Source organism: Schistocerca piceifrons, chromosome 3, assembly GCF_021461385.2.
Source record: "Schistocerca piceifrons isolate TAMUIC-IGC-003096 chromosome 3, iqSchPice1.1, whole genome shotgun sequence".
In the NCBI taxonomy this organism is placed as follows: Eukaryota; Metazoa; Arthropoda; class Insecta; order Orthoptera; family Acrididae; genus Schistocerca; species Schistocerca piceifrons.
This window is the reverse complement of record NC_060140.1, coordinates 793,836,190-793,849,742: the sequence shown is the minus strand read 5'-3', so window position 1 is coordinate 793,849,742 and position 13,553 is coordinate 793,836,190. Positions and strand designations below refer to the sequence as shown.

The 13,553-nt window shown below is 38.2% G+C and overlaps 1 protein-coding gene across 1 annotated transcript in view; it reads right to left on the bottom strand.

Annotated features, from left to right (window-relative positions):
• Positions 1 to 416: 416 nt before the first annotated feature.
• LOC124787630 overlaps positions 417 to 13,553 on the bottom strand; it is a 212,719-nt gene continuing 199,582 nt past the window's right edge. Inside the window, exon 11 of the mRNA XM_047254390.1 lies at positions 417 to 5,331. Coding sequence (XP_047110346.1) covers positions 1,338 to 5,331 — 3,994 coding nt within the window. The 3' untranslated portion in view covers positions 417 to 1,337. The remainder of the gene's footprint in view (positions 5,332 to 13,553) is intronic.

The following is a 13,553-nucleotide window of genomic DNA, read 5'->3' as shown; positions in this document are numbered from 1 at the left end:
ATGGAAAATCTAGGATGGAATGTAAAAATATACTGAACAGGATAGTTATTACCATATAGCAGAGATGCTGAGTCACAGAAAGGGGGACTGTTGGAAAGTTAGGTTTCGGCCAACAAGGCCTTTGTCAAAAATAAACAACATACACACATGCAAACACAACTCACAAAAACATGACCACAGTGTCCGGCAGCTGGAGCCAGCTGTCTGAGACTGTAGTCATGTGTGTGTGTGTTCTATTTTTTGATACAGGCCTTGTTGGCCAAAAGCTAACATTTAGACAGAGCTCCTGTTTTGCCTTTCTGTGACTCAGCATCTCCACTATATTAGCAACTATCCTTTTCATTATTTTGATATATGTAAATATAATAAGTGTAAAACAGGCTTGAAAAAACATGCCAAAGAAAAACTACAGCATCTCCTCAGTATGTTTTATTATGAAAAAGGAAAGTATTGTCTGTAAAAAATGTACATCTTGTTCAACAAGGTAGAAAATAACAAACAAAATAGATTAGATGTGTTAACAATGACATTAACCCACATGTGGTTCAGTCTTCTTTTACCAATGTGTATATTACAATGGATTATGCTCACATTTTCCAATGTAACTGAGAATTATATTAAATTAACAGATACAAATATTAACTTTATATTTACTATATACAGTAACACGGCTTGAAGATATGGTGCAGATGGAAGAAAAGCTAACAAACAACTTGCACTCAAAGCACCATCAAGCATAGCCTGACATGCAGCAAGCAAATGTAAGTGCTTTATGTATCACAGCCAAAAACTGTTTCTATTGACACCAGGCCAGCAGCTGCCATAATAAGTTCATTTCCATTCCAACAAATGGAGTTTTAAAAGAACTGCCTTAAATTTAAAACTGAGTTATAAAAAGCAACTGGATATAAATTGCTACAATGCACTTACAGAACAAGTACACTTAGAAACAAATTGACAATATTCCATCCCATTTGTTCCAGACATCGTTTGTACATGATATTTACAATAATAGTGTAAGCAACACAATAACAATCCTGTATACAGCAGCCAAGTAATGTCTATCAGAAATATAAATTTCAAAAATTTTCTCATGTGTTATTGATGCTGTCTTAACATTGGCAGGAGGAAGAAAAAATACTGGAATTTTTCCATTTTGTCACTTGTGACAAAAATTGTAACATTCTGTGTAATCATCACTTCCCTCCTTAACCCAGTCAAAGTCTTTCAATGTTCTCATGGTTGGGGTTGTGGGGCGACAACAGTGTCCTACTATTACTGTATTACTCACATTTTTTGCAGAGGTTTAAATGTGGTGATGTTTTCAAATGTTGAAATCAATGCAACAGATCAGGAACTGTTTCGTTTTCATTAATTAATGCCTCAGGGCTACCAGCATCTGCTGGAGGATGTTCAACCACTTTCTGTGAAACAATGTCTTCCTTGGTCTGATCTGATAAAGATTGGACTTTAACTTCAACATTAAGGTCCTGGATTAGTGTTTCACTATGCTTTGTCTTGATCTGATTATCATCTTTCTGTTCATTTTGTAATAGTTCCAGGCTTTGAACTTCTCGTTGCATGTTTGTAGGGTGCCTGTAACTATTCTCTATGTCTTTAATATCTGGAGATACAAAATCACTAGAGGTCATCATCTCAGATGCCTCATTTTGACAAGAGTCACCAGATTTAAATTGTGGTGAAATACAGGTACTGATTTCATTATGTGCAACGTGTGTTTCATCATCCAGAATTTCAGCTCTTCCAATATCAAAATTTTTATTTTCAGATGTATTTTTTACCATACATGCAGCAAGTTTCTCTTCAATTTCGACTCCATCTGCACTTAAGGTAACCGGCTGAAGTTCTGTGTTGTGTAGTGCAGTTTTATCACATGTTCCATTCACATGCTCTTGCAAAACTAATTCTTCTGCTGTGTCTGATGTTTGATCCTTTAGTGTACTGAGTTTTTCAAAATCACTTTCCTTCAAATATAACTGTTTAAGCATCAGTTCTACTGGTTCTCCATTGTAGTCAAGACTTACGACATTCAAAAGATCTTCTTTCACTAATTTCATATGAAATTCAGTTTCTCCTCCCTTGACTAGACTCAAGAATTCTGAACATGCATTTTCAGACCATTCATTAACCTCATCAGGAAAAATTAATGAACAGTGCTCAGCAATGCCTGGCATTTGTAATAAATCAGATGGCAAAACACGTACTTCATCTGTGGTAGACGTGTTCCCATAATCTATGAACCTTACAGACATATCATCATCATTACATGAAAGAATTTCAGCTCGATACCAAAAACCATCATCTTTAAATAGCGCAGCACACAGTGCACCTTCCCTTGCATCTGGAAACACATTAAAATTTGCAGCATTTTCCATTTTCTCTGTTACATATTGCAAGTTTCCTATAATGCTTTTGCGTTGTATCCAGAAATCGGCAGGGCTTTCACAATGGCTAACAAATACTAATTCATCATCATTTGCATTCTCTTGTAACCCAATGTCTCCACTTTTCCCAACTTCGAAAGATTCATTCACTTTAGGTATCTCATTGATTTGAGAGTTATTACTTCTATTTTGTGATAAAACTGTGGGATCAATTTCTTGAGACGCTTGGTGTATTTCACCATCTGGAATTTCAGATCCACTAACAGTAAAACTTTTTTTCTCAGATACTTCTGCTGTGTCTGATGGTTCATCTATTGCCATACTGACTTTTCCCAAGTCACTTTCCTTCAAATATAACTGTTTAAGTATCAGTTCTACCAGTTCTCCATTGTAGTCAAGACTTACGACATTCACAGGTCCTTCTTTCACTAACTTCATATGAAATTCTGTTTCTCCTCCACAGACTAGACTCAAGAATTTTGAACATGCATTTTCAGACCATTCATTCACCTCATCAGGAAACATTAATGAACAGTGCTCAGCAATGCCTGGCATTTGTAATAAATCAGATGGCAAAACACGTACTTCGTCTGTGGTAGACGTGTTCCCATAATCTATGAACCTTACACACATATCATCATCATTACGTGAAAGAATTTCAGCTCGATACCAAAAACCATCATCTTTAAATAGCACAGCACACAGTGCACCTTCCCTTGCATCTGGAAACACACTAAAATTTGCAGCATTTTCCATATTCTCTGTCACGTATTGCAAGTTTCCTATAGCACTTTTGCGTTGTATCCAGAAATCTGCAGGGCTTTCACAGTGGCTAACAAATACTAAATCATCATCATTTGCATTCTTTTGTAACTCAATGTCTCCACTTTTCTCAACTTCGAAAGATTTATTCACGTTAGGCATCTCATTGATTTGAGAGTTATCACTTTTATTTTGCGATGAAACTGTGGAATCAATTTCTTGAGGTGCTTGGCATGTTTCACCATCTGGAATTTCAGATCCACTAACAGTAAAACTTTTTTTCTCAGATACTTCTGCTGTGTCTGGTGGTTCATCTATTACCATACTGACTTTTAACTGTTTAAGTATCAGTTCTACCGGTTCTCCATTGTAGTCAAGACTTACGACATTCACAGGCCCTTCTTTCACTAACTTCATATGAAATTCTGTTTCTCCTCCACCGACTAGACTCAAGAATTTTGAACATGCATTTTCAGACCATTCATTCACCTCATCAGGAAACGTTAATGAACAGTGCTCAGCAATGCCTGGCATTTGTAATAAATCAGATGGCAAAACACGTACTTCGTCCGTGGTAGATGTGTTCCCATAATCTATGAACCTTACAGACATATCATCATCATTACATGAAAGAATTTCAGCTCGATACCAAAAACCATCATCTTTAAATAGCGCAGCACACAGTGCACCTTCCCTTGCATCTGGAAACACACTAAAATTTGCAGCATTTTCCATCTTCTCTGTTACATATTGCAAGTTTCCTATAGCACTTTTGCGTTGTATCCAGAAATCAACAGGGCTATCACAATGGCTAACAAATACTAAATCATAATCATTTGCCTTCCCCTGTAACCCATTATCTCCACTTTTGTCAACTTCTGATGTCTCAAGTAGGGACTCAGACTGGTTTTCCAATTTCATTGATGGAGACATTGCTAGCTTCAGGTCAATGAGAATTGAGGACACATTACTTTCATCGGTGTAGAGAGTCACTACATTCACTTCTGCGCTTTTAAGTACCTCTGCAACCATCACACCACCTGTTTCATCAACTATTTCATTGAATTTTTTGATAGCAGCCTCAGACCATTCAGTTTCACCAGGCAATGGTGTTACATCCAAAGAACATTTACAGCCAAATGCTGGTAGACTAATAAGATCAGATTTTAGAGGCTTCAGTCCACTAGAAGACAGAGTTATTTTGTCTGTGTTACCATAATCTATGAAACTTACGGTGACTGTAGTCTGTTCTACATCCTTTACAACAGCCCTATACCAAGATGCATCCTCTGAATATTGAGCTGCACAAAGCATACCTATTTCAGGTAACGTCTTCATACTATCAGCAGTATTTGCATGCTTCTGCAACATATTCCGCAGTTTTTCAATTTCATCCAAATTACTTCCAAGTTGCACCCAAAAACTGGATGGACTTTCTACATGGGTAACATAAACGGATGCCTTCACACCCTCGGTTATAGATTTTACCATAAAGCTTCCAGTGAATGGTGAATCTTCAACTTCTGTAATCAAGCCTAAATTTGAAAGCTCATCTACCACACGTTTCCCTTCTGATATTAGGTCAATAAACCAGTGATCCTCTTCAGAAGTTTTTCTGGAAAGTTGGGCAAAAAATTCTCTCTCTGCTGTGTAGTTCTGAAATTCAGTAACTGTTCGTTCATTATCAAGTACATTAACAGGAAGGCGAACTCTCAATGCCATTGCATGTGGGCTATAAAAGCCATCATCTAATGCTTTAATGTTTGAAATGGGCACAATTTCGCAATTTCCATAGTCTATAAAGTTTACGGACACATTTTCATTGTCCACCGAGTTTATTCTGGCTCGGTACCAATTATCATCATTTCCTGACTTTGCAGCACACAACTTGCCTGGTTTAATGTCTTTTAAATCTTTTCCATTGCCTTTAGTTTCATAGAAATCAAACCACGATTCCAGTAATTGAGTAAGCCCAGCAATGTCTTGAACATTTTGTATCCAAAAGAAGGGTGCTGTCTCTTCCACGTGCGATACACATACCATCATTTTTGACGATAGCACAGGCAGTGGGCACACAGGTTCTACCTCTTGTAAATTATCATTATATAATTCCTTGAGTAATTCTAGACGCTGACCTTCAATGTCAAACAGACGTACACACAACCTGCACAAATGAAACATAAAAACAAAAATGTATTACAACTTGCAGAAAGAAATAATATTACATTTGAATAACTGTAATGCTCACATATCCACTAATAAAAAGAACAGGAAAAACTGCAATTTGGGTGGAGGGGGTGGGGGACTGATTTTTGCATACTGACAGTGTAATATTACAATACAATTACCAACAATGAAACACTTTAAGATGAATTTCCAACTGGGACAAAGGTTTCTTAAATAGTGATGTTGTGACAGAACAGTATTGACACTTAGATTCAAGTGGCATGTGGCAGTAGAGGTAAAATACCTCACTAGAATTCATACATCATAATGGATACAACACACTGAAATAACCTCAGACCAACAAAAACAGATTTACGATACATAATAAATATAGGATGAAGTCACTTCATCTACAGCAGCTCAGTATGTGGATGAAGTCACTATGAACAGCAGTAAGACCTTTCATACATTGTGGCTTACAATCAGTATAGGTTGTGGTACTGAATTAGTACAGATGTGAGATGTGTTAAAAAATAAATAAATAAATAGTGCAGCCTCCATGTTCACAGTTCATTCATACTGACTATTGGAGGAAACCAGACCCATACATATTCAGTTTTATCTATACACAGCTTAACTTCTTTATCAAATGACACTTTTCATTAAATGCACAAACAGTGCTATACCCCAATAAGATAATGGCTGACTACATATAGACACACGAGTATAGGAAATCACCCACATGCATATTCTGGCCATTGGGAAAAATGCACTTATGTTGTAGACATCATTGTATCAACAGTATTATTAAAATGACAGATTGCTACACATCACATACAGGAAGCACTGAGTCACAGACATGAAAAGATTTCTACACATTTTGGGTTTTGGGCAAAAGGCCTCCTTCTGAAGCAAAATTCAGAAAAGCTGGTATTAGTAGGAAGGGCCCAGATGGCACAGGCTGTGGAACAGTCATTGAAGTGAAGCACATTGCGTTGGCTAGCATGTTCAGCAACTTGGTGGTCCTACTGTCTCTTGGTCACAGTTTGCCTTTGGCCATTCATGCAGAAGCAAAGCTTGTTAGTCATCATTCCCACATAGAAGGCAGCACATGGTCACAGTTTGCCTTTGGCCATTCATGCAGGAGCAAAGCTTGTTAGTCATCATTCCCACATAGAAGGCAGCACAGTGCTTTCAGCTTAGTTTATAGATCACAAGACTGTTTTCACAGGCAGTTCTGCCTATGATAGGATACAAGATGCCTGCGACTGAACTGGAGTAGATGGTTGCGAGAAGATGTATGGAATAGGTCTTTAAGTCTACTGCAGGGATATGAGCCATGAGGTTAGGGGTTGGGGGCAGGGTGCTATACAAGTTCGGGAAGGATAGTGGCATGGCATGACAAGAGATCATGTACCATATAGGACAGAAGCAACTGAATCAGTCACTACCAGGATTTCAACACCTCTCATGTCATCATGGCTTGAAATGCGGATATCCTGTCCAATGTCCTTCCCCACTGCTCCCACAGTGGTACTTCATTGCCCACCAAACCTACACAATATTCTTGGCCATCTCTACTCCACCCCTGCCCTAACCCCAAGTCTCATGACTTATATCCCTAAAACAGACCTGTTCCGCACATCCTACCACCACCACCACCACCACCACCACCACCACCACCACCAACACATACTCCAGTCTGGTTATAGACATCCCATATCCTTATCAAAGGCAGACCTACCTGTCAAAGCAGTCATGTGAACTACAAACCCTACACTCCAATCACAGTGTTGCTTTCTAAGTGGGCATGACAACTGACAAGTTGGCTGTCTGCATGAATACCATCAAGTTGCTGAACATGCTACCCAACACAATGTGCTGCACTTCAATGACTGCTTCACAGCCTGTGCCATCTGGGTCCTTTTTACCACCACCAGCTTTAACGAAGTGTGCAGTGGGAATTCTCCTTGCAATATATTCTATGTTCCCATAACTGCCCTGGCCTCAACCTTCTCTCGTCTCTGTCCTCCATTTTCTTTCCCCTTACCTGCTCCCACCCCACCACAGCACAATCTCCTATTCAATCAATGCAGTGCACTCATTGGACTTTTTTCCTTTCTCTACTTTTCTATTCTCGCCCCATCCACCCCTCAGACCTCTGACTGTATGTAGCAACCCTAACCTGTCCCCATCACAGCCCTACTCACTCCCAGAAGCGGCACTACACCTTCCTGCATCCCACCCTGCTTTCTGGCCTCTTCCTCACCCCATGGGGGCTCCTTACCCTACCACCCACTTTGGATTGCTGTTCCCATCAGGTGCAGTTATAACTCAGTCCAGTTACAGCGGACGGTGACAGTGGTCATGTGTGTGTGACTTGTACTTATATGAATGTGCACGTTTTCTACTTCAGAAGGATGCTTTTTGGTTGAAAAATAAATTGTATAGCAGTCTTCCATTGTGCCCGTCTGTGACTCAATGTCTCCTCTATATTGTGTGTAGTGATCTGTCCTTTTCATAATATTCTTGTTTTTCCATTCTGGACTTTCTATAGCGAGATATGATTCTATTATATTTGTTAGAATGTTTGTTTACATTAAAAAAATTACAACTGCAAAGAATTTTGTCTTTCAGCTGTTGCTATGACAGAAAAATGTTCTGACTCTTAATGCAGCAGCTGGGATTTTTGGAGAAAACTCGACTGTGTCCATATTATACATTTTCATTGCACAAATTTTTGAATCAGATACCTTACATGGATAGCATATCCACAGCATTTCCTTTGTCATCAGCACAAGAGCTGGTTTACCCATAATTAGCAACATATATCTCATCTTCTTCGTTAACTCCATTCTTTGATGTCAGATTCAACTGGAAGGAGTGGTACACCAGGCACTGTAGGAAAGACGTTTATTGGAATTATTTAGCCTTGTTGAGGCTCTCTCTTGCACCTCTGCCTTTTGCTTATGCACCTCAAGATCATTTTTCAGTGCTTCCCTTCGTCCTTTATTTGCAATCTGATTATCAATTCCAGATTTATCACATACTGCTCAAATGCATTGGAATAGGGAAAGTCAGATCAAAATGTTTGTGAAAACATTGTTGGTACCATTCTTAATGAGCTGCAATTCTCTTTCTCTGCAAAAACCCTAAGTACAGATCACTTAAATTATTTTCACATTTTGTATCATACTAAACATAAAATTTAACTTTCGTGTTTTACTTACTTTTGTCTCCAAAACTACTGCAAATTTGAAACTCCAAATTGCAGTCTACTATATTTAACATTCAATGGCCATGGCCCATTACATTACATAACAAAGAGAGTTCACTTCAAAGGAGAACATGAACCTGTCAACAGATGGTAGGGAAATATACATTCCACACCACTCTATCCCCCCTCCAAGACAGATCTGTCTTAGCTATATAAGAGGGGTGTTCAATAAGTAAAGCAACACTTTTTTTTCTCAGCCAATTTTGGTAGACAAAATGCAGAATTTTTTGTGGGACATTATGGAATATTCCTGCTTCAGTCCCTGTAGTTTAATGAAATTCCAATATGTGGCAGTGCTATAGATACCCTATGAAATGGCACCTGTAAAGGTGTGTTTCAAGCCATTGCCGAGTTTCTTTTTGCAGAAAACCAGAGCATCGCACATGTACATGATGCTTACAGGATGTCTGCGGGGACCTAGCAGTGAACGAAAGCACAGTGAGTCTTTGGGCGAGGTGTCTGCCATCACTGAAACATGTCACGTAAACTTGTTTGATTTCCTTGTGCTGGCCGGCCACATTCAGCTGTGACCCCTGGAACGGCAGACATATTCATTCGAGGTGACTGACAAATCACAATAAAACACCTCGCAGCTCAACTGGATATGTCTGTTGGTAGTGCTGACAAACTCATCCACCAGTTGGCTACTAACAGGTGTGTGCCTGCTGGGTTCCTCACCCCTTAACAGAAGACTTCCATTTTTAAGGTCCAATAAAGGATGCACTCCACGGGAAGCAGTATCGGGATGACGACGACATTACTAATGTAGAAAGACATTGGCTCCAACGTTGACCACTGGATTGGCAACGTGTGGGCATACAGGCTCTCCCACTAACATGGCGTAAGCCCATCGCATTGAATGGTGATTATGTTCAGAAACAGCATTTTGTAACCAAAAGAGTGGGGAAGAATATGATGTATTGGAATCCTGGATAAAATGAACCCGCTTTCAGAAAAAAAATTGTTGCATTACTCATTGAACACCCCTCGTATACATAAATTGGCAATATTGGACAGAACTCCTTTTTTACTCAAGTGTCCACATTGTCACATATCTCTAAGAACTCTTTGTCACTGGTCAGATATGAAATCGCTTCGATCTTCTCATTTATAGTAAAGTTGGCAACTCAAGATTCTCTTCAGCATGTCATCATCAATATGTACTGATGTCAAACAACAACCCATGATAACAATTTTCTAATACACTCTAAGAGGAAAACTGCCACACACAGCGAGAGTTTTTACTGTTCCTCTTCGTGCTTGCCAAACCCTAATTTGGCCAGCAAGGTTGCTGGCATCTCTCCACAACTGAGAACGTTTGGAGCATTATGGCCAGATATAACACCAAGTCATGATGTGCAGACATTCTTATCTATGTTACCAGTGACTAATCAAACTTGGAAAACAAATTCCCTGAGAATTCCAGGTATGCGGAGCAAGATGATGCCATACGAAGCTCCTACGAAATTTACAGTGAGTGGGTGGGGGTTAAGTATCTCACTGTTATGACTCTTCTTTCTCAGCTGTAGTTTAACAGCAGTTTTTAAACACTAATATTTATATGGACATTCAAATAATTAACACACTTTGAAATATTAACTATTTTAAAATTTGTGATTTACAAAGCTCAATAAAGTTAAATTCCAATGTTAGGTTAAAAACACAGAATTCCCTGAGATTTTACAAAATTTCTGAAATTCCCTGGTTTTTCCACGTAAAATGTAATTCCCTGAGCATTCCAGGTTCTTCAGAAGAATAGCCAAAATGGACAATGCAAAATGCAGTGACATTAATGTGGCTGCACTCACTTATTTTTCATGGTTTAAGTTATACAATGGCAAAAGCTTTCGTATGTAAGTGTCATAATACTGGGTTTGAACATCTTGCTCAGTTCCTTACAAGCTTGATAAAAAAAAATTTAGAAGCAAATCTTAGTTCCAAGTTCTAAATTGAATAAGTAAACTAATTCATACAAGAAGTTGTCAATGACTAAACAGCAACCTGGGATCAACTTGTGATGTCCTGTCATACGCAATTGTTGTAATGTAATGGCTTCATTCAACTGTCATCCAAGGGCCTCCAACCTCAAGATGAGATTCAAATGAAAATTGTGAATGCACGGCAACAGAGAGCAGACAAAGTCCATGTTACTGAACTGTGTTGCTGCGGACAACAGTCAGGCACATTTGCCTATGGTACATCATATTATATGTTCAAATCTATCAGGGGAATAGTAGATTTTAAAACCAATTTTGATCAGTCGTTATGAGAGAAATATTAATTCACGTCTTGACGACATTGCGTCCACTGCTCCACAGATTTATTCTGCATGACGTTGGGAGAAGAGAACAGCTGACACAGCTTTGTGAAGATGTGAAGTACAATTTTTCTCAAAATGACAATTGCCTAATGACAAGATTATTGAAACTGCTTGCAATAATCATCAGTTATTGCCATTTGAAATGTATTATAAGTAAAAATTTAATATACAACAAAATTAACTTAAAGCGCAAACCGAAATTATTATATCTGCATGACAACTGTTTCCACCCAATGGAATTTTTAAAAATGCGTGTAAGGTGTATATGTTGATGTATTTGACTATAGTTAAGTGTAATCACTGCATGTAAAAAAGAATCAATGGTGTAAAAGACTATTGTAAAAATGGTCAGTAAATTGTTATATTTTTCACTGTTAGTGAGTATTATGAGTGTAAACTAACTAATTTGAAATTACAATGAGAGACGGCATTTATAATCCACTGAACAAGCAAACAATTAACCATTATCTGTGAATGCTAACCGATAACATTGAGAACCTACACTATCTCAAAAAGTAACAAGTTCTGTCATTTTAGGGCCATATCCAGTTCGTGCTTTGTAAGTCACAGGTGTTTACATGTGAAAATATCAGACTTCTGATGAGTTTATCCAACTGCATTCTCTCGTATTATTTGAGCATACAACATGGCCGGAGAAGTTTAACTTCTCCTTGGGCAACATGTTGAACATTATAGTCCGCATAATTCAAAGGATACAAAGTCCTAATCAAAAAGAGTAGGAAGTTCTCATTATTACGTATGCAACTGATATGCTGACAAATGCATTTTTTATACCACGAGTCTTTAAAACTAAGAACTCTGTTCCAAAGTCTACATCGTACTACCATCATCACTTCTATTTGAGTCTGTTTCCGAACAATCTGTAAATTTATGATGATAAGTTCAAAGTTTATCTCCATCATCACTTCCCTGTCAAATTCTTCTTTCTGGAGCTTTTCAGCATGGCGCACACAATGCGCCCAAGTTATAGGTGGGATGTTGTCTATTGCCTCATGCACAAGTGATTCAGTGTATGTTATCCTGAATGTTGTTTCCCCCCTCCCAAATAGCCCTTTGCTCAAATTAATTCCACAGAGCTAAAACGACAGTGACAAGTGGATAAATGCAAAATTGTGTGACACTAGTCACATGCAAGGAAGTCAAATTTGTACGTTCTGTCACACGACTTGTATAAATTAACGAGCTGCAGGAGATCGGCACGAGTCTGGCTTATACTGTGCTTAATATTTTTATTTTTAAGCCAGGGAAAAATATCCGCTTTTCTGGTGTTTGTACTTGATGTTTTCTCTGTAACAGCTGAATTATAACTAGCAATGACAGACTTCAAAGCAAGGTATGACAAGAACTGTGACTCATGTCATGAAACTGACAGCATTCATTTCCAAAAGGAAGTCGCTGCTGTTTTTCTTAGATGTGAATACAAGTTTATTCTCAGAAACAAAACCAGAAGAAGAGTCAGCACACACAATAATTATCTGAGAATCTATTCCGGTGAGACCTTTAAAATTGACAGTACCATCACTCGTTTTCCAACAGATCTTCCTGGAATGATTCTAACTGACCCATGTCGCATCAAGGTAATAGACTGTTGAGCGATCTACTCCTCTTGTATCATGAATCTTTATATCATTCATGCAGTACCTATGTCACTTCTTTGAACTAAAACCTCTCTTCTTAACATATCTGGAACCAATGTGTCTTAAAAATTCTTTACATTGACAAAGCGCTTCATTGAAGCCAGTTTTCTCCTGCATAACTGTAACACATTTCTGTGATTTCGGGCATTCATCATTCACATGGAGCACTTTAACACATAAGTCGTTAAAACAATCCATTTGTGTTGCAGCTTCCTTGTAATTTCGATGCTTTCCAGGCGACACGAAACCAACTTTTTCTATGGTTCCTACATCACTGATACTTTTGTTTACAACTATCTTTACAGTTCTCTTGCCATCACCACATGGTTCTGGAGTCCGTTCTTGTGTCTTCAAATGTCAACAGTAGGAGACCTGCTTTCAAATTCACATTCAAAAAAGTTATAAATGCGGTAAATAACTCCCCTCGTCTGCTTGTAGCTGAAGCTTGTTACTAGCAGCTTGGAAAGAGAATGAATATTATTATCTGCCAGTGGCTAGTGGAGGGGGATGCAGAGAGTGGCTGAAAATTGGGTTGCCTTCCTAAATGATGCAAACTTTAGTTGATATTACAGTATTGTTCACTGTGTTTCAAGATGGGTAAAACTGACATGAAAGCAATAAATTCACACTTGAGGCATTTATAATGCATGCAGGCCAACAGAAAGCAGTATTATATTTCTTTATTAAATAAAATGCAATTTTGTTTTATATGTGCAATGGGGTAACTTCAACAAGAATAATACAGAGTAAACTAACAGTTGCCCATCAGTCACTTGTACTACAAGTATAGTGTTATCACATGGGTAACAGATACACATTTCTGCTACATTATTAATTAATTTATAGTAGTACACAACTATGAAATGTCAGTTGTTAGAAACGCGGTATCGTTAACTGCCTCTAAAATTGTCAGTGTGAAGCACGTGGTCCATTTCATATTTGAAATTTTAATTTTATTATCCAAG